This window comes from Lolium perenne, chromosome 2 (assembly GCF_019359855.2).
Source record: "Lolium perenne isolate Kyuss_39 chromosome 2, Kyuss_2.0, whole genome shotgun sequence".
Taxonomy (NCBI): domain Eukaryota; kingdom Viridiplantae; phylum Streptophyta; class Magnoliopsida; order Poales; family Poaceae; genus Lolium; species Lolium perenne.
In genome coordinates, this window is record NC_067245.2 from 268213456 (window position 1) to 268237501 (window position 24046).

Sequence of the window (24046 nt, forward strand, 5' to 3'; positions counted from 1 at the left end):
TCGTCCTCATCCCCTTCATAGTCTTCATATCCTTCATCAGAAGGCGCGTCATGTGCGGCTGCTGCTGCAGGAGCGGTACCTGCAGGCACATCCGCACGAGGAACACGGCACGCGCGTCGACGTACGTTGTCGCGAGGTGGCGGAAACCGAGTCAAGAGCTTCTGGAACTTGGCGTCGAGCTTGGAGTTGAAAGCTGTCTCGAGGCCATCCAGCTTGTCCAGCGCGTCGGTGAGTTTGGCGTCAACATCACCAATGCGCGCATCGATGTCTCGTGCATGCCCGCCCAAAAGGTGGGTGAAGTGAGCATGCAACTCCTCAGTCGTCATCTTTGTCGGGTCAACAGCTCCCGGTGTAGGTCCTGACATGGTTAGTACAGAAAAAGCACAAATGTATATGCCTACAAACTATAGAATATGGTGGTTCACGTGCAATTCGTCAAGCAAAATACAAAGCTCTTACAAGTTCTTACCAAACAGGAGGAAGGTGATACGGCAACCAACAAAGATCAGTGTCTCCAAAGATTGCCAAAGCGATTACCAGGTGTCGACACAGTGCACGTGGAGACAATATGTAGAGCTGTAGGAAGGCTAATATGGTAGCAAAATAGCAATTGTCAAAACAGCAATGCAATATTGAAAGTATGCTCAACAACGGTGTTGTGCTGGTCCTAGGCTAGACCGAACTAGAGACGCGAGCCTAGAACACTAGCGAGGTCACGGCGCGGCACACAAGTAACCAGCAACGATGAGATGGCGATGATGTGGCGACCCGATGTGCGAAAAATCCCTATGATGGCAAGTTTCTCAAACTGATCCCCGAGGTCTAAAATTAGTATAGCCTCAGAAAAAAATTTGTCGAAATTTCGGAGGTGCTCCGGAAAGCGCGCAGGCGCCAAAAAAATGTCGCTATAACGGCCAGTGGCGAAAAGTGATCGCCAAAGTGAAAAACCAATGTAGCCAGAAAATTTTTCAGAGGCGTTTCCAGACTTTTTTTTGCTCTCCTTCACAATTTTTTTACCGGCGGCCGAAACTTAACTCACGGGATTTTTTTTCTACAGCACGGACGAAATTAGAAGGCAACAGCTAAGTAGGAAAAACAATAAAACCTAATTCTACACGGACTCTATCGCGGCAGAGAAACAGCACAAATCTGTGTCGCGGTAGGACACAGGGTATATGGCGGATGTATATGACTGTGGCGGAAACGATCTGGTGGGTGTATATGGTGGGTGTATATGGAAGTGGCGGAAGTATATGGCAGGTGTATAGGGCAGGTGTATATGACGATGGCGGAAGTATGTGGCAGGTGTATATGGCGGTGATCTGCGTAAGGTGCGAGTGGCGGCGGCGGCGTGACTAATATGACCAGAACTCGAAACTCTAAAGGAACTAGACGCTAAGACCAGCAACTCGACACGAAGATGCAGACACAAATTCAACTATGCAAAACTGAAAGACAATGCAAGATGTGGCAGGGGGTTTATGGGACGATATGATCTAAACCCTAACTGTATTTTTTGGCTTTTTCGTGGTTTATGGGTATGATGGCAGATGCAATCTACACTAGGAAAACAGTAAAATCTCACAGGGCAAAGGTGGACGATCTTTCGATGAGACGAGGATAATTCGATTTGTTGGTGGAGTTCGTGCTTGACGATCCGACTACACGTAAAAAGCTCGTGCGCCAATGCAATCGCTAGGACAATCTCCGGGAGTTACTGATCTTGCGGATGCGCGATCAGCCTGACCAGCGAGGGTCTTAATTCCTACCTGAAATCGAGAACAAGTAAGAACTAATATTGCAATCAGAATATTGCGGATGAAAGATGAAAGCTTTATTGAAAAAGGTGGGATTCCGAATAGTCGGTCTTGTTCTGGGCGTTGGCCTCAAAAGAAGTACACGAGAGTTGCAGCAATGGCTAACTTTTAGTCTAATCAAAATCCGAGTCTAAACGTGACGGCTATGGGGGTATTTAAAGGAGAAAAAGGTGGGGTTTCGTTCAACCATACGTATGGTGGCCAAACCAAACCCTAGAAGGCCTTTCCCCCTTCAATACGGACTCTAAAAAGTGGCTGACTTAATTCCTGCGAAAATGACATGGGCCTGGCCCAAAATTAAAGGTGACGCAGCACCATATTATGCTATGGACAAAATTAAGAAGTGGAGAACTCTATATTTCGTCCATGTCTTCATCTCCTCTTATGGTGGCTTCAAAGTTCTGAAATCTCCACATGCGGCATCCTCTTCAATCCTCAAACGCTTGCTGCCATCTCCTCCATGCGTGATCATGCTCCAATGCTTGTCCTCCTCATCCATGCTAGGTCCATCATTCCTAAGAATAACAAACATATCTGATTTAGGCAACATCATATTCTCATGTATGTGAGGAATAGTTCCAAGAAACGAAAGTACCTGATAGTTAAGTTGTTTGGCATGAGCTCGAGTGATTGGTCCTTATATTTGTGTGACTGTAGGTACAACGGTTGTATCAATAGATGGGATGTCCTCATCACAAGAGGGTTTCTAGGGATGGTCGACAACATAGGTTACATCCACTGGGAGTGGAACAACTAGCCATTCGCATGGCAAGAGCATTATAGCGGGCATGCGGAGGGATGCACTATCATTCTTGAGGTAGATGCATCACATGATCTCTGGACTTGACACTTTTTCTTTGGCATGGCCGGTTCCCACAATGACATCGGCGTGCTCCATCTCTCTCCGGTATTCTCTAGGGTTGTTGTAGGCAATGCTTGAGTGGTTCACTATGAGATCAATCAAAAATGCATATGATAAGCAACACTTATCTAGCTCATGGCATATATCCTAGCTGGGTAACAACAGTGAAGATGATTTGTGATCCTTTAACAGAGAAGGAGAAGAGGTTTGCCAAACAGCAAGAGACATGCATGAAGGATGTTGAGCAGGTATTTGGTTTGCTCAAAGCTCGGTGGGCTATTGTTCGTCACCCTGCTAGAACATGGAACCTTCAGACCTTGTAGGGTGACCTGTTGTGTGATCATGCACAACATGATCGTTAAGCAAAAGCGTGATGACAATCGACATGACCAAGTTAGCAATTTTAGGGCGAGTTTGTTGAGCCGCACCTTAGGGCTTCAACGTCCGAGGAGTTTCTCCATATACATGTTGAGCTTCGTGATACTCAGATTCAAGATCGTCTTGAGGCAGATCTGGTCGAGTATCAGTGGGCACAAGCAGGCTATGGACAGAAGGAGGAGTAGTGATCCCATCCTATTTTTATCTATTTTATTGTGAACTATGTTTTGGTATTTTTTGAACAACATTGCATTTTGAACTATGTTATTTTTCTGGGTGTAATAAAGGAACAAAGCTGTTTACATTTATTTGATTGCAACTATATTATTTCCTGTACATGTGAGGAGAATGTGTTGAAATAAGTTGAAGATAAATCAAAATGCCCTAGGCTGGTTGGTCCGCTAGAGATGCCCTAGGCTGGTGAGGGACAAATGAGGATGCTTAGCTGGTAATTAGTGTGTCATGCCGTTAAGCAGGTGGGCACATGATCATATGCCGGCAGAGCTCTGCCTGCCACTCTCTCGGCGTGTCAGGGGCAGAGCACAGTGACAGTCCTAGATTAGATTACTGGCGGGCAGTGCAGTAAGTTTTCCGCACATTTCAAAGAAAATTTCCCGCGGCAGGGGCAGGGCCGCAGGGGGCATCGTCGGCGGCGGCAGGGGGAATCGCACGCTTTCCCTCACAGGCGTCATCGTGGGGCCTCATGATGGAGGACGCCACCTATTTCTGCTCATTCCTTGTTCCCACTGCCACTTCCCCCGCATGTTCCGACTACACCACCATCGCTATCCCTTCACATTCCCTTCCGGGTACAAGCACTTCGCTCGCACCTCGCACCATCGATCACGAACGCACGCGCCGGCCAGAGTTGCAATACTACATGCGCGGATGGACACGCCGTCGTCGACGTGGGAGGAAGGCTCGCAGTCCGACTACGCCGACCTCGACGACGACAGTGGCATGGAGCTGCAGCGGATCCGGGTGGGACTCCCTCGGCACCGCCGCGAGGAAGACGACGACGACGCCGACTCCGACGTGTCCTCCGAGTGCAGCGGCGAGCCGGGGAGCCCCTACGGGTCGCCCTACCCGCGGTGGCCGGTCTGCAAGCTAGCGCCGCGGATGCCGCAACCGCCGCTGCTGCAGAGGCTCGGCACGGCGCCAAGGCTCGCCGGCGGCATGCTCGACCGGAAAGCCGGTTACAGCGGTACGTGACGCCTCTGCTGCTTTTCAGGTTCTTGCTCTCTTTGCGTAGTCGTCTCTGACCGTAGATGCTGAATGTACTCGCGGTGGTGGAATTGCAGAGCTGCAGCTGATGAGGGAGAGGTTCTCGAAGCTCCTGCTCGGGGAGGACATGTCCGGCGGCGGCAAGGGGGTCTCCAGCGCCGCCGCCATCTCCAATGCGATCACCAACCTCTACGGTACGTATGCGCGTACACATTTTCTTGTTCGGATCACCAAATCTGTAGCAGAGGACGCTGACACCATCAGTTGCTTCCTCTGCTCTGCAGCGACCGTCTTCGGGAGCTGCCACAGGCTGGAGCCCCTGCCGGCGGAGAAGAGGTCCATGTGGCGGCGGGAGATGGACTGCCTGCTCTCGGTCTGCGACTACATCCTCGAGTTCTTCCCGTCCAAGGAGATCCTGCCCGACGGCACCGCACGCGAGGTCATGGCCACCAGGCCGAGATCCGACATCTACGTCAACCTCCCCGCGCTCGAGAAGCTAGACGACATGCTGCTCGTGAGATCCCAGTTCCTTGGCACTTTCCAACAACGGATGGGTTCCCGTAGTAGGTCTAGGATTATTGTTCCAAGAATTTCTATTCATGTGAACATAATGGTGTTTGTGCAGGAGATCCTGGACGGGTTTCAGAAGACTGAATTCTGGTACCTCAACGACAAGGCGCACAAGGACAGCGGCGACGACTCGGCGCCCTGCCGTCCGGTGAGCCACCGCGGAGAGGAGAGGTGGTGGCTGCCCGTGCCGTGCGTCACCAAGCTCGGCCTCACGGAGTCGGCACGGAGGGACCTGCGGAAGAAGCACGACTGCGCCAACCAGATCCACAAGGCCGCCATGGCCATCAACAACGGCATTCTCGCCGAGATCAAGATTCCCGAGTCGTACACGCAGACACTTCCCAAGGTAACATCGAATCTCTCGCCCTTTTAAGCTTTTTTTATCCGGATTGTGTGTGATTCCTCTGACGAAGCTGTTTTTCTAACTTCTGACTTCTGAATGTGCAGTGCGGGCGGGCGAGCGTGGGCGACGCGATCTACCGGCACATGTCGTTCCCGGGCAAGTTCTCGCCGGAGTACCTGCTGGACTGCCTGGAGCTGTCGTCCGAGCACGAGGCCCTGGAGACGGCGGACCGCGTCGAGGCGGCGATGCACGTGTGGCGGCGGAAGGCCAACCACGGCCACTCCAAGTCCCCATGGAGCGCCGTCAAGGACCTGATGGAGTCGGACAAGAACGTGATGCTGGCGAGCAGGGCCGAGGACGTCCTGCTCTGCCTCAAGCAGCGCTTCCCCGGCCTCTCCCAGACCACCCTGGACGCGAGCAAGATACAGTACAACAAGGTACACAAACAACAATGCGGTTCCCCTGAAAGCATCGCCATGAATGGACTGAATTGTGAATTTGTGATGTGACTTTGCTTCGCGTGTTGCAGGATGTTGGGCAAGCCATCCTGGAGAGCTACTCTAGGGTGCTGGAGAGCCTGGCGTACACCATAGTAACATGTATAGACGATGTTCTTTTCGCCGACGAGTCTGCGAACAAGATCTCATGATCATTTGTTCATCCTCCCTGGACCAGAATCCAAAATAAGAGTCCATACACCCATCCAACAATCTGTACATTATGCCATAACATGTAGTAGTACTAATGGAAGATAGCATGAACACATCCTAGCTAGCTAGCCATGTTTGGGGCTGCATTCAGTCATTCCCATGGTCCCTCTCAGCCACATTGCATTCTCTGTCATGAGTACAGTATCAGTTGTCACTTGTGAATTTTCTCACATATTTGGCATGGATTGGCATGGATGGGCATGGACCTCACAAGTTGGCAACTGACATGATTAACCGCAGTATGATCTGTAACATAGAAGTGCATCTCACAAACAAGGAAAAGTATCCAGAACTCAAGAGGGGAATTTTTTTTAGGACAGTTAAGGCACAATGTATGCACAGCCAGATTTATTTTTCCTGTTTTCACAATTTTACAGCGAACGGGGATTGAGAAAAGGAGCATAACAAACCAATTCCTGGTGTTTGGACACAGCTACTCGCCTACTCGGCTGCACGAAAAACTGTTATTCACTCCATCCGGAGATGGAATCTAACTCTGTCATGATGAAATGATGACTAACTCTATAATCTGTTGAAATCTATCAATACTGACTTTACCTCTCCTTATAACAGAACACTGCTGAACCTTCATCTTCTTCAGCAAAGAAAACACTGCTAAATCTATAAGATCCTTTTCAGATTTGTCGGTTGCAGCTTCATGGATGACTACAGAGATCTACAATCTTAAAGCCACAGGTCAAATACCATCTCTTCCAGCAAGTCATCAAGCACACCATCCCACACCTCAATAGCAACATTTTCAGTATCGCATCGAAGGTCCATCCACGGCCCAACTTCCAAATCTTTCATCACCACCTGGTCCAGTGTTTTTGGAAGTTCAGCGTCGACAATCGAATCGATGCACTTAGCCACCTCTTGAATGAGTTCTGCTCCCAGTGGAGCTGGTCTCACATTTTGTTTCAGAAAAGCTACCCAAGGGTTACCACCAAAGAAGTTGTCACTTATCTTGAGAAGAACTTCTTCAACACAATCAAAAAGGAGAACCACATCGTCTGTCAGGCAGTATGACATTCCTATTTCAGCCAGTACAGATGTCTCAAGCGCTGACACATCCATATACCACCTCTCCGAAGTTCCCTTGGCCAGCAATTCTGAAGCTTCTAGCACGGATTTAATGAAGGAAACCCTTTCATATTTATCACAAAGAATAGTTGTTTCCGATCTGTTCTGCAAGGTTGGCGATGAAGGAGTATCAAGTTCTTCGAAAAGAACTTTTGAGCTAGGCATCGACAACTCATCTGCACTCACATAAGTTTTGGTCTATTATTATCGATTGAAATCCAAAAAAAAATGCAAAAAACTAAGGGTGATGTTTCTTATTTTCACTGAAGTACCTTGTTTTCGCGTTTTCTGGCTAGGACTAGAACTATTTCCCAAGGAAGAATCCAGAACAGATTGTGGACTAAGTTTCGCCTCTTTGTCATCAGGATTCTCTGGCAAGCAATCAAATGCCAACATGGCTGGCTTGGCTAGTCCAACAACTGCTGATGGACTACGATCGTCTTGTTCCTCAACAGGGTCCTCAAGAGAATGCAGGGTCACTTCTGGTAACCCATTCATGGGATGTGGTTCCTCGGAGGAGAACTTTAGCATAGGGGAAAAGTTATATTCATTGTTAGACAAGAAAATTATGAACTTTCTGTACAAACAAGTTCAACTTTGTAGAATTTTCTAGAAAGCATGACTTACCTGGTTTGAATTTATTTCTTCAAAGCTTTCAGTTGAGTCCTCGACCTCGTTACAGAGTTGTAGGTTTTCCACTGCACCCTGCATGTTCTTAACATCTGCAAGCAAATGAATGCAAATATTACATAAGCAACAACAAAGAGCTGAATATGAAGAGAAGGAGATCTTACACTTCATGGTACGTGAGTAGCATACCTTCATTTATTAGCTCCTGAGAAATAGTGTGCTCCTCCAACACATCTGCCCTGAGTTCATCCAACTGTTTAGTAGCTGAAGTGCTTGCATCCGTCGATACTGTCTCTTGGTATTCGCTTGGTGGGATCAATTTTGCTGAACTGTCATCGTGCTCAATTATTTGTAACCCTGAGTCTGCCGCTTCCTGAGATACAGTAGTACCCTCTGTAGGTAAATGACTGGGAGAAAACGTGTCATAATCCGGATATGAAATTAACCTCCCAATGGATTCTGATTTACGTAAAGTCTGATAAATGTATTCATCTTGATTGTCTAGCTTCTCAATTAGATGCTTCCTAGCTTTTTCATAGGAGAACGAGCCAACACCATGAGTGGCATCATTTCCCATGCCAATTCCACTATCTCCAAACTTTGTTTCCTTGTCATCAATGGATGGTTGCTTAGCTATCTCACAGTCAGAAGAATCTGTACTTTCTGAACTTATCGACATACTTTCGGCAGCCAACTGCTTGGGTGGATCAGCATTCTGAAAAGTACTACTCATGGTGGCAAGCCTTAGCCTCCTTCTAAGCTCTCTAAGAGAGAAATGGTGACCAGGTTTGCCACTTTCGACCTGACCTTGCAAATTACTATGATTTGATAGTGGCGAAGAAGTTACACTACTTGAGATCAGACTGCTCTGATTTCTTGCAGGACTTGGCTTCAAGATTACTATTGTGCTATGGCCACGGGAAATATCATTTAGCTGTGATGGTTTCCTTATGACTAATTTATCCTCTTTCAAGAAAGAACTATTCTTTCTCTGCCCTTTACATGGCGAAACCTCCGACTGCTCTATATTGTTAGTCACACCTTGCAACTTAGTTACTTCATCAGGTTCTGCCGGTTCTAGCTTGGGACCTCCTAGTGATGTGTAAAGGTTCTGGAGGCATTGTAACAGTCTAGAGCTTGGGTCCCGCAGAAGCATCAGAAACAACTCTCTGTTTGAGCTCAGCAGTTGCAGTGCATCAACCAATTCTTTGGACCTAGCTTCACCACTGGTGGTTATGTATTCAGCATTCGCTGATTGGTGGTTTATTACCGCTTCAGCCACATCTTCTAGTGCTTTCTGAATAATATAGGGGATCTGATTGGGCTTTGCGGCAGCATTGGCATTGTTCTCTTGGTCAATCGAATAAGAAATATTACCAGATTCGGTTGAATCGCTACTGCCCTGACTTTCATTATGACTTCTGTAAATTTCCTTGAGACTAGCAGCCAAGTTTAGGTCAATATCAGATCCTTCATGCAAATTCATGGACTTTGTATCATTAGAGAATACCCCAAATGTGTTTCTTTGTGGTTGCTTCAAGGGCTGTGTGCCATTGGCCATCTCTTCTTCCATCAGTGCTTTGATACTTGTCCTGCTGGCATATATTGCTTCAACCCCATGGTTTCTGTCATTCTGAGAAAGGCAAATCGATTGTATTCAGAGTTATTTTCAAAATGTTAGAAATACTTCTGACCATGTTAAACTTTAAAATATCGTAGCAATATTTTGTATGCATCTTTTCGAAAATAATAACTTCGGCATTGCCCAGTGTGTTACATATTTGAAAGGTTACGGCAGTTCAAAGTTACCATATTTAGCGCTATTTTATTGGTTAGCAGGAGCGATTAAAGCATTGCGGCAGTAGAGATCTACAAACCGAACTTCAAAACGTACAGTTTAACAAGTATTGGTTGATATCATACAAAAAATGTTTATACAAATAGCACTGTGCATACAATTATACCAGTATGCAAGTGTAGAAGAAGCAGCATATGGATCCAAGCTATCTAATAAGCAGTTGCAGGTTAAATTTAGTAACTGAAATACATCTTTTTCCTTCGTTCGAGTATTTAAGTTTTATCCTTCCTTTTCACATCTATTCATTAAAGCGACACTGAACTTTATCCTTTACATGTGAAAAACAGACAAAATAGTTTTTGGTGAATTCAAACTTACATCTGTAGCCATAATTCGGTGGAAGTCTTCAGAACCTTTTAGGCCCCTTATAGCTGCACAAAAACACAAAGTTTACTTTTAACAATTTCATTGACCGGATAATACATTAAATCTTACAGGTATAGTGCAGATAAGGAATGTCACTGAGTTCCTCACCTGAATATATATCGATCCGTCGGCTTCCATCTGAAAGATATTTCTGACCACGACGGAAGTCGAACATGCGGATCAGCCCTGACATGCAACCAACCTGAACCTTCTCGGTCCGCTGTTTGTAACTCTTCTTTGCCATGTTGGGGGACAACATGGCCAAACAGTGTTATGTTCCAAGGACTCTTCAGAAAGTTAACCTGAATGCAGAAAGCACATATGTAAGAAGAAAGTTGTGTGAATAATATAATGGTAGCAAAAGCTTCCCTTTTTCTCTACTCTCCCAAGTCCCAACAACTCAGATTTTCATAAGTGGTGGCAGAACTAACTCCATAAACAATACAACACAGCAACACACCAAAGCAATTGAATGAGAAATAAAACAAAGACACAAGAGACAAAGACAACGTCGTTTCGAAAAGAGACAAAGACCACATTGGACATGCCGGATGCAAATGTCTGCTTCTACATTGCTTACAAGTTACATGCTTTTGTGTTCAATATTACATTCTTTAGTAAGTTTAACCATGACGAACAAAGTATTTGGGATATCGAAAAGGCAAATATACCACACATTTAGTAAAATTAATTGTAATTGGAGAGGCAGAAGTTTTCCGGAGTATCGATAAGGTAAATAAGCTGAATAGATCAACTGAAATTGGAGAGGTGGAAGTTTTTCAGGGTATCGAAAAGGCAAATTGGTGAATTCTAAAGATTTCAACTCATTTGCCCCCGTTTCTTGATAACGAAAGGAACAATTATCATGTTGGATTAAGAATCTCCCAACCTATGCTACCAGACGACCAAAGTTGCTCGTTCTATAAAATAATGCCAAAATTTATGATAAAATAAACACAGCACCGACGGAAGAACTTCACCAACTTAAACTTCGTTCCGTATTGTAGCAAGTTAATCAAACAACTAGCCAGATAAATAAAACATCAGAATCGGTTAGTTTACCTGTTTACCGATCAGAGAATCCACCTTCTGAAGTTGGAAACCGACCTTCTGAATCCTCTGAATTGCCTTGTTTGCGCCTGTTGAGACTTGGCACCGATATTCAGAGATACCTCAAAATCCAACCTCTGGGCCTTGAGCAACGAAGAAACGAACTGAAGACGAGCAGAGACAGATGCGAATGATCTTCTGATAGCCCCTCAAAAGGAAACCCTTCTTGCAATTGCCGTGTGCTTCCTCTGTTCCCACGAGATTCCCCCAGAGACTTGGAATTCACGTCCACAATCGGTAAACTTGGAGCGCCGGAAGGAATAACTTCAGAAGGATCTAACACGCGAAAGAAAGATGCGAGAGCAGAGCGGACATGCAGACCACACACCTTGGAGTTTCAGTCCTTCCGCCTCCAGCGATTCAGAATCTCACAATTCACAGGAAAGACAGACCAGAGTTCCCGAACAATCCCACTCCGATCCTCTGTTTCTTCACAGAGAACCCTCGAAACACGCCGACACCAGACCAGGACCAAGATCGAGTTCTCCGCCCTCCAAAGATGGAAACAACTACCAAATGTGGATGGACCCGGATATTCACAGCCAACAGAACTTCCCCTTTCCCACCCAAATGAAAATCTGGTTGCCTTTTCTGATGATCCGCTCTTCCTCTCTGTCCTTCAAGAAACTGGACCATCCGCCGTGGAGACGCATGCACCGCTCCACCTTAGAAATCGGCAGGCTTCCTGGGACGTGGAACACCTTGCGCTCAGCATATCTCTGTCATGCCACCACTCTCTCTCTTCTGTGTCCCTCTCTCTCTCTCTGTCTCTTCTCTCTTCTCTCTCTATCTCTCGCTTCGTGTGCTGCTGATGATGATGGAGGGGGAGGTATGATTCGGAGGGTGATTTGTACTTTCAGTGTAGCGGATTAAAAGAGGGGGATTTGGATTTGATATATGTCTCTGTTTTGGTGTGCCCCTCTTTTTCTACGTCATAGCTGCTCGATCAAGCTCAACACGTAGTGGATGGCAGGAAAGGGGGCAGAGAAAATAAAAGCTTTACATGTACACCCTTGAACATGTTACTATTAACTAATTCCTGACTCAAATCTGGATTAGGAATATACATGATGAGATAAAATATCAGTTAGCTTAAAACATATTATTATTACTATTATTAATTGTATTATTATTATTCTCCTCTTTATGTTTCTATAATGATAAGTTAACATCCGCGAAAATTTGATGTTGAACCTTTTACAAGAATTTTTTATTGAGAAATGAAAGCATAATGTATTAACACGGTTTCTAAATGTGGTGGCTCATTGCCCTACCAAAGAAAGTGCTAACGATAAATACAAATAGACGTGCAACCTTTTTGATTGCTCATCTTCAGTTTGTTTTGGTGTCATGCCAATGTGTTTGTCGTCAGGTGATGCCGTGTGCACCTTTTGGTTGCTTTGCATGTACTTCGGGTTAAGTTTTACAAACAATCAAGTGTTGGAGTCGTGTAGTGGTGCTCTGATGATCGCTTGGCTTCATGCAAATATGATTGTCATCACGTTATTTCATGTGATGTTCGTTTCATTGCATTTGCACGGGTTACTTTGCTAACAACTGAGTGACGAGATTGCCAAGAGCCAACATGCTAATCAAGGGTAATCTCATATGCTCCACTTGGTAGGTTTAGATTTTTGTTTGTGATCTAGCCGCGCGGTGAGGATGTGTCGTGTGGGTAGTGCACTCATGTTGGTTGAATTCGTGCTGACCAACCTACGACTGCTCACATTTTCTTTTCTTATCTTCGCATTAGATTTCAAGTGTTATTCGTGGGTTTGGGTGCCTCTTTTGGAAACTTGCCATACTTTACCATTTGTTTTTTGGTAGAGCTTCCCTCAATGTTGACATCTCGTGAGTTATTTTTCATAAATTTCAGAAACACAAGAAATCAACAGAAGAGATAAGAAAATGGTGCAAGGATGACAAATTGTGTGTGCAAAGTGTTGGTTATGCATGATATCCAGGTTATGTTTCTTTTGGATGCATCAAGTATGATTTGGCGTGTTCACGATTGACCCCTTTCCTTCGACAACTGAATAGCACAGTTGCTCGTTTAAACTCAACACGTAGTGGGTAGCCGGAAAGGGAGGATAGAAGGCTTAAAGTTTCAAACATGTACACCCCTCGATATGCTAAAATTAACTAATTCTTATATTTGGTCTAGATTGGAAAATAGTATATATGAAATATTGGAACATTAGCTAGTTAGAAAAACATGTTATTACTAGTATTCCTCATTATGTTTCTAACAATAAGCTAATTTTTCTGATTAAGAAATAAAAGCAGAATTAATTAACACACTTTCTGAATGTTGCAGCTCAATGCCCTACCAAAATGTTCAAACGATAAATACTAATAGGTGTGTAAAATGGAAGATATAGGGCGCTTTACAACCACTAGATTGCTCATCTTAAATATCCTTGCGCAATCATGATAATGTGGTTGTCGTCAGGTGATGTCGTGTGCATCTTTTGTTGCTTTGCATGTACTTTGGGTTGGGCTTCACTGGCAAACGAGTATTGAAGATGGCCATCGACAAGGAAAGGGTGTATTCATGTTCTTTGTATGTGTTAGGCTTGGTTCTTTAAGTAATGTCGTTTTGTCCACTGCATAACTAGGTTGGTTCGTGTGCTGGTGCTCTGATGATGGTTGGGTTTCGTGCAAATGTGATTGTCGTCTTGTGATTTCGTGCGGTCTTTGTTTCATGTCGTTTTGCATTTACTCGTGTTACATTGCCAACAACTAAGTGAGGAGGTTGTTGAGGGTAATCTCATATGCGCCACTTGTTAGGTTGGCCTTTGATCATTGATTCACGTCGTTGTGATCTAGCCGTAAGGTAAAAATGTGTCATGTGGTAGTGCACTGATGTTGGTCGAGTTAGGGTCGAGTTGGTGCTAACAAGCCTACGGTTGCCCGTATTTTGTTCTCTTATCTTCATATGAGTAGTATACACCATGTGTTGCTAGTGGGTTTTGGTGTCTCTTTTAGAAATTATCAATATTTTACCACTTGTTATTCGCTCCTCGACCTTCTAAACATCCGTTGAGTTATTTTGAATCCAGTTTCCATGAACACAAGAAATAAACAGAAATGGTGGGAATTTGTATAAGCATGACAAATTGCTTGTGTAAAGTATTGGTTATGCATGCTCTCATGGTTATGGTTTCTTTTGGGTGCGTCAAGTATGACTCGGCACGTTTACGACCAACCCCTCTCCTCCGAGAACTGAGTAGCGCGGAGTCTCAACCACATCACTTCCTTTTCTACATCAAAAAAAATAACCACTAAATAAGGCCCCGTGACACAATCTCTTTTGTGTTTTCTTGCGTCAATCTAACTCTTAGCACAAAACTTTATAACTTTCTATATGCGACATTGAATTCAACTATTAAACTATAGCCTAAATTCCTGAATAATGGAAACATTCACTATCCCATTTAAGTGGGAAGTGACCTCAACTTGCAAATAACACTTCTACGGGAAAGAATTGAGCCTAGATCACTTGTTTAGTGAAGTAGATGTAAACCTAACCACTCAGGTTCAAGTCTTCACGGACGCAGATTTAGATTCTTATTATTTCAAAAAAAAAAAAACAGATCGATGTAGGAGCTTCCCCTACCGCATTCCTTTTGAAACAAAACACTTCTACGGGACAAAGCATCAATAAAAAAGTTGGATGCTCATTACCTTTTGCAATATATCAAATGCAACTCAGCTTCAAAGAAGAATGTCGATTTTTCTCTCACATTGTATCGTGATGAACATATTTGTATCATATGAGTATGTATGACTATATTAATGCAATTAACTGATATATGTTTTTAAAATAGATATGGATCATTTAAATGCGGGGTACTTCATAATATTAGAGCTGTGATTTTTAGCAAATCGTCCCAAGCAATCAAGTACAAATAGTTGTCTATCGGACAAGACATATCTGGAGTACAAAAAAGAAAAAAAAAACTGATCCTGTGGGTCTAAAGATTGACGAAATCATCACAGGTGCCTCGCTATCGACGGAAACGTTGTCTCCCACTGAAAAAATATTCTCTCTGTGTCCTTTATACCACTACTTCTTAACCATCCAACCACATGTTTGTTGTTTACAACAAAATAAATGATGATTCTTACATTGCTCACTATACACACTTGCCACAGCTGTCTCAGTTTATGAAAATTCGCATACCGTATTACTTAGCACAATAGTTAGTTTATGACCAAATCTCTCAGATTTTTATTGCAACTAACATCTCTCTGACTTCTCAGTATACAAGGTTATCTTGGGGCGGTTTTTTTTTTTGCCGGGATATTGGTTTCTTTGCAAAGTAAGCTGATTACGGCTCTTTTGAATCCGTATACTGTAGGCGTGTATCACCGCAGGGACACTGAAAATGTCCAGATTTTTAATTCTAGGTGAATGGAAACAATCTGAAGGTTGCATCCACAATTTTCCTCAAGGCACAACAGCAGCAACTGTCATCATCCAATTCTTAATTTCCAAGATGTGACAAACGACCTAGAATAAGATTCGCCAGGAATTAGTTGTGTTAGGATGAAATAGCAAATAAACGACGACCCTAAACTATTAGTCCCGTGTATCACCCGTTTTCTTTTCCTTTTCCATTTGAAACATTATATGAGCATGTCATGCATTTCGTGGACCTCTGACCTCTCCAACTAGGCAACCACGCACCCCAGAAAGTTTCTCTACGTTGATCTTCGTACCTGGGGAAACAGTGGGCACGTATTACAGACGTATACAGAGAGACCTGGTTTGGATAATAACGATGACTCTGCAAAATCACTATACCATCTGTATTAACCATGGAAAGTCAGGATCGAGGCGTACGTGCAGGCGTGGAGAGCGACGCGGGCTCAGCCTGTCTGACGGCGGTCGATCGGATGTACTGTACTGTAGAAGAAGCGTTGGCGGAGGAGTCATTGTCGTGCGTGTCGGCCGGTGGGTTTGGCGTCTCGCCATCATTGGCGAGAGAACGAGCAACGACCATGTATGATGTAGAGTATGTGTATACGTTGGACAGCCCGTATTCTGTTCCGGCGACATCTCAACCTATTCCTTTCCGCTGCTCCATCGAATTGCCCTTTTCCCTCCTAGTTTCAAATAAATAAACGTACGTGGTCAGCGACGCGTCATGCACCATATATACGATGTGTCCGTGTTGCTGTTGATGATGATGCCACGGGTGTGATATATTGCTCAGTCCGTGATGTAATTCGGTTCAGGGGATGCATCAGGTGCGTACCTGAATGATTAAAAAAAGGGTTTGTTAATTCTCACTCGACTCGGGATTAGCTTAATTAGTTGTTAGTTGACTTCTAAAATATGAGATTGCATCGCAAGTTGTGCTAGCATGAGTTGCAACCGAAATTTTTGCCGTTGTAAATGAGGTTACAACCGAGGAAAAAAGCCCATGTTATTGGATTGCCCCGTGATTTGCTAAACATGAGTTAATAAGGGTTACAACTACACTACATAGGTTGCAATTAAAATTTGATGACATCAACTGACTTGGGAATTAGTTTAATTCTCTGCAACTGAAAATTAGTCATAAATTAGAAGAAAAAAAGTGAATAGTCCTTGGTCGATCAAGAATCCAGTTGCAATCTACTTAAAACTCCCAGTTAGTATAAATCAAGAGGCAAATCAAATGGGCACCAACAATATTTCTCGGCTTCAATTATACCTGTGCGTTTCTTGGGCCGGGCCAGGCCTCGGGCCGGGCCAACCAAAGCCCAACATGAAAAACCTTGGCCTAGGTCCAGCCCGGCCCAACCATCGGGTCGAAAAAATTGGCCCAAGCCCGGCCCATCACAGAGAAAGCCCGTCGGGGCGAGCCACTTCAGTAAATAGCATAAAATCACGTCTCAGGCCCGGCCCGGCCCAAGCATCGAGCCAAAAAATCAGGCCTAGGCCCCACCCGGAGACATGGTTGGGTCGGGCTTGGGCCGGGCTAACCGGGCCGGGCTGCCCATGGCCAGGTATGGCTCCAATCCGCATGTAGTTGAAAATAAAAATTAGTTGCAACCCACTCACAACACATATAACGTACTACCTCGGCTTATTATTTTTAGAAAGTCAAATTATATCAAGTTTGACTAAGCTTGACAAAAAATCATTAACATGCAAAATATAAAATTAATATCATTAAATAGATAATGGAACATATTTTCGATGATATCTACAAAATATTAAATTTTTTGATAGGTTATTCTAAAATTTGGTCAAACTTTACTTGGTTTGATTTTTTTAGAAAACAAGTATAAGCTTTAAACTTTGAAATGGAGATAGTACGTGACAATGCAAATTTAATGGTTATAGAGTGGATCGAGCACTCAACTAATTCTCGACAATGAATCCCATTTTCTCACACGCATGCACTCTACGCATTAGTGTGCCTCGAGTAGAATAGGACTACCTCAAGTCGTTTGTTGTCCCCTTTCGCTGCTGCAGCTCCACACGAACCGCATAAATGAAACAAAGCACGCAGCCTCGGCGACGCCGACTGCGGTCTGCCTGCCGCTTGGTGGGCGATCGATTCGGCGACGTCGCCCCAATCGGCCTTGCCAAGAAAAGTAAAAGGTGATTTGATATATCATTCCATCAATCAGTCGCATAACAACTCAGGGTTTTGTTACTACCCAGATTCGAGGCCAACGCCTCACCAGACATCCAGATTCTGTCCCCATGCATCAGGCTGCGCTTTGCACGAAGAAGAGCCGGTTGTTACGGTGTTAGCGTCGAGGCAATCCGAATCCACATCCCACTCATGCATGCAACTGCCGGTCTATTTTCCACGATTTAAGTCAGAACAACAGACTTTGATACTACTTTGTCTTGTGTGGTTTGATGTGTGCCTGCGAGCAGCTTTGAGAGCACTTAATTATAGCTAGTTGCAGCAATCAGAATATAAAAAGAAGTTGTTATGACTTATAAAAACCCTGGGAGAGCAGGGCATAGCTCCTTTGTGGAAAGAGTTAATAAGATCGATATCTCACATGTGTAGCTGCATCTGCTGTAGCAAATTTAAGGTTTTCAGATCAGAAACAGTGATCTACGATGTTTCCCCTATTTGTAATTTGAAATCGTTATTGCAATATATGTTTCTTTTAGACAATATTGTAAACTGTTGTAATGTAACGACACCTTGATTGTCTCCAAGTTAATACCGTGTGGATTTTAGCGGCATCGCTAGAATCCGCATTCAAGTTGATACTATGTGGATTTTGGTGGGATCGCTGGAATTCGCATGGTATCTTTCTGCGACTTAAAAAAAGTGGGAAAGCCTAGCTCTTTTGAGAAAGGTTTAATTAAATGGATATGTCACATGTCTACTGCATTCTCTGTAGCAAATTTAAGGTGGCCAACACTGATCTGTGGACGGCATGGCAAGCAGACCAGACGAGATGAACACCGGATGTAAATGAGATGCAGCGAGGCATTATTGGCATTCATTCATGCTTTCGTGGGCTTCGGACTGCTGGCCACCTGACGATGTATAATTACTAATTAGGCACTGTGCTAAAACGCACCCCAGGTCCAGATGAGCCAATAGCCTGGCCTGAACACATATCAGACATAGAGGGAACAGGTGACAAGTAATGGACGGGGTTGGTGTAAAAAATATACTACCTCCATTTCAAGGAATAAGAGCACACGTATTTTAAGACGAACTTTGACCATAAAAATTGAGCAACAAAATCTTGAATACATATGTAATTAGTATTGTTGGATTCTTAATGAAAAGAATTTTTACTGATACTAATTTCATACAAACAATGTTTATCTATTTAAAGTAATTCTTGGTCAAACAAAAAGCACGTAAAACAAGGACGCCTTATTCCTTCAAACGGAAGTAGTACGTGTCATGGCATTGTAATCAAGTTAAAACATATTTAGTGTGGCAGCATGGTCAATCCCACGATCGGGAAGAAACGATAGCTGTTTCTTTATCTTCAGACTCAGACTCACCCATTATTCTATGTTTGTGTATCTGCTCTCTGCACAAGGCTTTATTCTATTCTGCACACTGCGAAATTCCTGGTGAGAAAGTTTTGGTGATTTGCATTAGTTTGCTGCTGGATATAATACAGAGGACTGTTTGGGACCGAGTTCAGCGAGATGATAAAGCTGCTAACTCAGTTGCACGCTCCATCCCATACTGTCCTCTGCGAGTCCCTTCTGAATAGCTGTAAGCGCCGAATATAGTTGCTGGGACACAGCTCCGACCTTGCCGTTCCCATACTCCACTCTGCAAACGGAAATGGGGTCGATCAGAGTTGATTGTTTGCAGTAAAGGGAGAACAATTATTACATAACATGGAGGAGCCCATTATTTTTTTTCCAATGTTGCAGGGACTGGCAATTGCAGATTTTGTCTGAATAACGTTACTGTACTCGTAGATTCATAAACCCACAAGCCACCATGTAATGGCCACGGCTAGGCATTTGACTCATAGTTCGACAGGCAACATGCAAGAAATGTCTAATTTCAAAAGCTTTCAGCCCCACCTATCCTCTCCTGTCCTGTCTGATTCGGCAGTTTATTTCTCAAACACCCAAATAACACAAGTAGCAGAAAACATTGCTTGAAGGTCAGTGTATTTACCTTCTTCCATGGTACACTATGCAGCCAACAGGTGATAGTACAACAGCAGTCCCTGTGCAAAAGACTTCATCAGCATCAAGCAACTCATCTATCTCAATAAGGCGTTCTTCAACCTGAAAACAAAAGGGCATATACGATTGTTAAAAGGGAAAGATCATGTTAGTATTTTGTATTGCTGGTCCATAGGTAGCGAGCAGAAGACGAACATCCCTGTTCAAGTTACCTGAAATCCAAGGTTTCCAGCAATTTCAATTATACTTCTTCTTGTGATCCCAGGCAGAATTGTTCCCGTCAACAGTGGGGTAATAATAACATTATCCTGTCAGAAAAATGCAATGTTGACATTCCAATAAAAATATAGTAATAAGAAAATAATACGGAGTACCAAAGAATAGGACATGTACAATTTGGAGTCAAACAATCAATAAACTATCCTAGGTACTAATCAGGCGATGATATTCTGCATCTGAACCTTGCTCAGTTCTTTCAGTAGACTCCAGAAATGCTCACAATATCATGACAGGGAAACCATCAAACCTTTGGTAATGGTATGGATACTTAAATTTCTTGCTATTTTCCTATATGCACTTGCAAAGGAAGTCAAATGGAACAAAGCCCACCATTCATACCTTCACCATGAATATATTACAGGAAGAAACTTCTTCCACAAACTTTTTATGCACCGGATCCAAGTAAAGAACATCCGAATGACCTTTGTCCTTGGCTCTTTTCTGAGCACTAACAACCTGCATATAGGTATCCAACAGAAGTGCAAAGCATCAGGAACCACATAAATGTATGTCGGTGTTCTTCCTATATTGTCAAACCAGAGGGATAAGGATATGCATCTATAAACACAATGTTATGGAGTAAAGCTACCACTAACTAGATTCCGATGCAAAATCGGTGTTCAGATGCATTTAGCAGCACAACAGTAGAATGCAACTTTAGGGTAATTGCAAAAAAATTGGAGGCTGAACTCTTATTAAGAAAATGTGCAACTAAAGATGTACATAAGTTAGTCCGGGACCAGATAAATAAAATCACATTTATTAAACAGAGAGGTGTCTTACCGTAGCATAATTTCCAATGGTCTTGATATCACCAGTTCCACCAGGTGCAGCGCGGTGATATTGTTCCTCAGTCAATAAGCTAATGGGAGATAGGCCATCCTAAAAGTAAACAGTAAGACATCAACATCTTACAGGTGTAACCATATAGAGTGGATACACAGAAATGAGAAGAACCAAGATTAACTGACCTTAAAATAGTGACCAACGGGGCAAACATACACGACAAATGTGTACTGCGGGGCAGGTGCGACACCTAGGATTGCCCCACTTCCAATCAGCAGCGGTCTGATGTATAAAGAACCTTTGCCAGTTGGAGGTACCTGCAATGGAACACATAAGCCATGACAAAGCAGAGATGCATCACATGCTACCGTTCAAGAAGAGATATATGCCCTTACCCAACGCTTGTTTGCCAATACAGTTTGCTTGACACCTGAGAGGAACTGCTCAACACTTGGTGCAGGCATGCATAGCCGATCTGCACCTATCCTCATCCGCAATGCATTTTCCTCAGGGCGAAAAAGAATAACCGAACCATCCTCTTTTCTATGTGCTCTAAGACCTTCGAGCAATCCCTGCAAGTTTTACAGGCATGTTTAAGCATATATCCAACAAAACGGAACCTACATACTGAAAATCTACATGCTAATTTATAAAACACTGTTCAGAAACCAACATACATAACCTTCAAGGCAGGGAGCAGGGAGCTAAACAGACCTGGCCATAGTTTAACACCCCGGCAGCTGGGCTCAGCTGGATTGGCCCATATGGGACCAATTCACCGTTGGTGAACACCCCGTCTGACGAACAACTCATTATGTACATAAAGTCCGTCGGCACCGGCTGAAATCCAAGAGTGTCCCAGTTGAAGTCGACTAGGTCCGCGGTTCCTGTGCTGGAACACACAGCTCAAACAATAATTCAGCAAAACAGGAAAATGCTCATAATGGGATAGCCAGTGGGGAGCCAAGTTTAGCAGCTACTAAATGCAAACGCATGGAGATACAGTGACAGTATAGTACTACACCTATTCTCTTCTTCATTTATCTTTTTCGTAGCTAGTAAGTAAGACATGATCAAAGATTAATTTTATTATTGCTCCCTTGTTTGCATATAGTTCAATGTTTCACCATGTTGTTATTCTACCAGTAACATCAGGCGGGGCCTAGTGTGGTATCCTTGAATGAAAATAGAAGTTCACCGGCTCTAGTTGTCATACTTGTATGCTGCCGCCATCAGGGTTGAACACGGGCTCCTTGCGGCAGCGCCTCGTCTGGAGACGGAGATGGAGCCGCCTGCCAATTGTTTCTGAATCTGCTGCAGACAGCACCAATCAATTCGCTTGACCGGCCGTCGTGGCTACAGAGTCAGACGAGAACTCGCGTGAAGTTGCTACTTACAGGGAGTGAGCAAGATCGCCGACGCAGCGTTGGGGATACCACCGTGCCGCGCGTGGAAGAGGAAGCGGGGGACGCAGGGGGGCGGAGGCGGAGCTCCATTTGTATATCCCGGCGGGGCGGGGCGGGGGAGCGGTAGGAGGGGTAGGTGGGTTGACTACTTGGCTCGGTGGGGGAGATCGGTGGAAGGAGTCGCTGGTGGCGGCTGGGGAAAGCAAGAACGGCGAACTTGCTGCCGGCGGCTCGTAGGCATTGGCTCGCCGGCTGGCGCGGTCTCCGGAGTTTGGAAGGTGGAATCGTGACAGCTGCGTGGGGACGAGGCGCAACACGAGGCAGCGGCGGCGTTCGTTTTTTTTTTTTTTTGGCCGAGTCTCCTCGGAGGGCGAGAAATGGGCTGAATTAATTGGATCATGGGTCCGTGCTTGTGGGCTGGTTGGCCCTCATGTTACATTAGCTTGGGCTGGGGCATTTTCTGCAGGTTCATGGGCTGTGCTAGTGGGCTGCTGGCTCCTCCTATCACTTTTTATTACCACAAAATACGGTACCACTAAGTAAAGACCGACCTTGGTATGTGTATGTCATCCCACGCGTACATCGCCCCACGCATACGTCGTGTTAACTTTCTAAAATCATTGGGTGGAACATCGTGTCTGTTTGGACCGACGGTTTCGTGTTATATATGTATCGATATACAACTCTAATATGTCACAGCCACCCCACACGACTCACCGGTACCGCATGCATTGCATAGCATCAGGAGTACTACCCTGCTAGCCCCGCGAGTAAGTCCGTGCTAGCTAGCACATGCATGCAATCGATGGCTAGCATACTACAAGGATTCCGGTCTATTGCAACATAATGTATTGCTACAACTATATTCCGTTGCTACAAAATGCGATTACCATAAAATTCCTGCTCGCGGTAATAGGATCTATATATTGCCACAGTTTAGTTTTGTCACGCTAATTATCTTTTTGTTGCAATAGAAGCCACGTATTGCCACAAGCTGCATCAACGTTGTAATATGGTAGTGATATCACGACAACTGTTTCATGTTGCTTGAACTAGTTGTTTTTGTTGGAATAGAGAGTAGGTATTGCAACAAAGTAAATATCGGTGGTAATATTCGGCGTTAGGGAGAGAGACTGTTGCAAAATGTTGTCTCCATGTTGCAATAAAACACTTATTCACCACTAGTGGAATGCTCGTGCTTCGCCACGACTAGTTACCTTATATCTAGTGTTACACGTGTAAACACTACACCAGCTGCAGTTTTGGCCAACAGCTAAAAAGAATAGCAACAACACTCACATATAACAAATTTTGATTCGTGACAGCATTGTTGCATTTTTTTTTTTTGAGCGGGGACAGCATTGTTGCAGAAAACTTGTACATGAGCACTGTCGCTAATGTAACATGCATCACCGACATGCCTATCAGGTTTCCAAGCTTTGCGGTTTCCGTGGAGGGTTCAGATTGCGGCTGCTATAATTTACAGTATTAAAAATAATTTTAATTCACAGCCACTCACCTGCTACCAAAGGTGAAAATGCTAAATCTAGAAAATAAATAAAAAACTTAACCTCCCATACGTCCCCACCCCATAACCGATTCCCACTACTACATGAAAATTCCTTATTATGGTGCGTTGGTTGTGCATCCAATATACATGACCATTCAGCCGCGGAGCCGCCCCTTCTTCCATTTTCATTCCCATGGAGATCCACCATTCTGGCAGGCAGCGGCGAGCAGGTGAGAACAACCTCGGTGAGCGCAGCCGGGTGGCAGTGAGGCCGTGAGCTGGTCGTTCAGTAGTTCAGTACCTCCATCTCGTGGTATTTGATTCTTCCGCCTTCACCAATCGTTCTGCGTGCGCGGCCGGCTATAGTACCATTGATCTTCCTCTTTTCTTTTGCTTTGTCTAACTCACGAATTAAATTCTCACAAAAAAAACTCACGAATTAAATAAGTATACTTACAAGTACTGACTTACACAGT

The 24046-nt window shown here is 44.3% G+C and overlaps 3 protein-coding genes across 4 annotated transcripts; 1 reads left to right on the plus strand and 2 right to left on the minus strand.

Moving 5' to 3' along the window:
• The first annotated feature begins 3808 nt into the window (after window positions 1-3808).
• LOC127335973 (rop guanine nucleotide exchange factor 3) lies at window positions 3809-6140 on the plus strand. The gene is made up of 6 exons (XM_051362710.2): window positions 3809-4261; window positions 4359-4475; window positions 4566-4795; window positions 4907-5197; window positions 5299-5631; window positions 5724-6140. Exons 1-6 carry the CDS (start codon window positions 3820-3822, stop codon window positions 5841-5843), a joined length of 1533 nt encoding a protein of 510 aa, XP_051218670.1. The 5' UTR covers window positions 3809-3819; the 3' UTR covers window positions 5844-6140.
• Window positions 6141-6226: 86 nt separating this feature from the next.
• LOC127335972 (uncharacterized) lies at window positions 6227-10149 on the minus strand. The gene is made up of 6 exons (XM_051362708.2): window positions 9950-10149; window positions 9794-9846; window positions 7807-9250; window positions 7615-7709; window positions 7260-7509; window positions 6227-7163 (listed from the first exon to the last, which is right to left on the minus strand). Exons 1-6 carry the CDS (start codon window positions 10098-10100, stop codon window positions 6589-6591), a joined length of 2568 nt encoding a protein of 855 aa, XP_051218668.1. The 5' UTR covers window positions 10101-10149; the 3' UTR covers window positions 6227-6588.
• An 8815-nt stretch (window positions 10150-18964) lies between these two features.
• Window positions 18965-22391, minus strand: LOC127335970 (branched-chain amino acid aminotransferase 2, chloroplastic). Of its 2 annotated transcripts, none has more exons than XM_051362707.2 (10): window positions 22052-22391; window positions 21871-21965; window positions 21369-21546; window positions 21050-21226; window positions 20840-20971; window positions 20652-20750; window positions 20208-20324; window positions 19802-19897; window positions 19579-19691; window positions 18965-19221 (listed from the first exon to the last, which is right to left on the minus strand). In XM_051362707.2, exons 1-10 carry the CDS (start codon window positions 22148-22150, stop codon window positions 19104-19106), a joined length of 1224 nt encoding a protein of 407 aa, XP_051218667.1. In that variant the 5' UTR covers window positions 22151-22391; the 3' UTR covers window positions 18965-19103. The 2 variants fall into 2 exon arrangements, with proteins under 2 accessions (XP_051218667.1, XP_051218666.1); XM_051362706.2 differs by having other exon boundaries at window positions 21871-21968.
• Window positions 22392-24046: the final 1655 nt, after the last annotated feature.

Coding starts and splice junctions, on each gene's coding strand:
- LOC127335973 (XM_051362710.2), top strand. CDS start 3,820: ATGTTCCGACTACACCACCATCGCTATCCCTTCACATTCCCTTCCGGG. Junction 4,262..4,358: donor CCGGAAAGCCGGTTACAGCG/GTACGTGACGCC, acceptor GTGGAATTGCAG/AGCTGCAGCTGATGAGGGAG. Junction 5,198..5,298: donor ACACGCAGACACTTCCCAAG/GTAACATCGAAT, acceptor CTGAATGTGCAG/TGCGGGCGGGCGAGCGTGGG.
- LOC127335970 (XM_051362706.2), bottom strand. CDS start 22,150: ATGGAGCTCCGCCTCCGCCCCCCTGCGTCCCCCGCTTCCTCTTCCACG. Junction 20,972..21,049: donor TATTGGCAAACAAGCGTTGG/GTAAGGGCATAT, acceptor GTTCCATTGCAG/GTACCTCCAACTGGCAAAGG. Junction 19,222..19,578: donor ATAGTGTACCATGGAAGAAG/GTAAATACACTG, acceptor TTCCGTTTGCAG/AGTGGAGTATGGGAACGGCA.
- LOC127335972 (XM_051362708.2), bottom strand. CDS start 10,100: ATGTTGTCCCCCAACATGGCAAAGAAGAGTTACAAACAGCGGACCGAG. Junction 7,710..7,806: donor TCAGGAGCTAATAAATGAAG/GTATGCTACTCA, acceptor ATTTGCTTGCAG/ATGTTAAGAACATGCAGGGT. Junction 7,510..7,614: donor AAGAAATAAATTCAAACCAG/GTAAGTCATGCT, acceptor CCTATGCTAAAG/TTCTCCTCCGAGGAACCACA.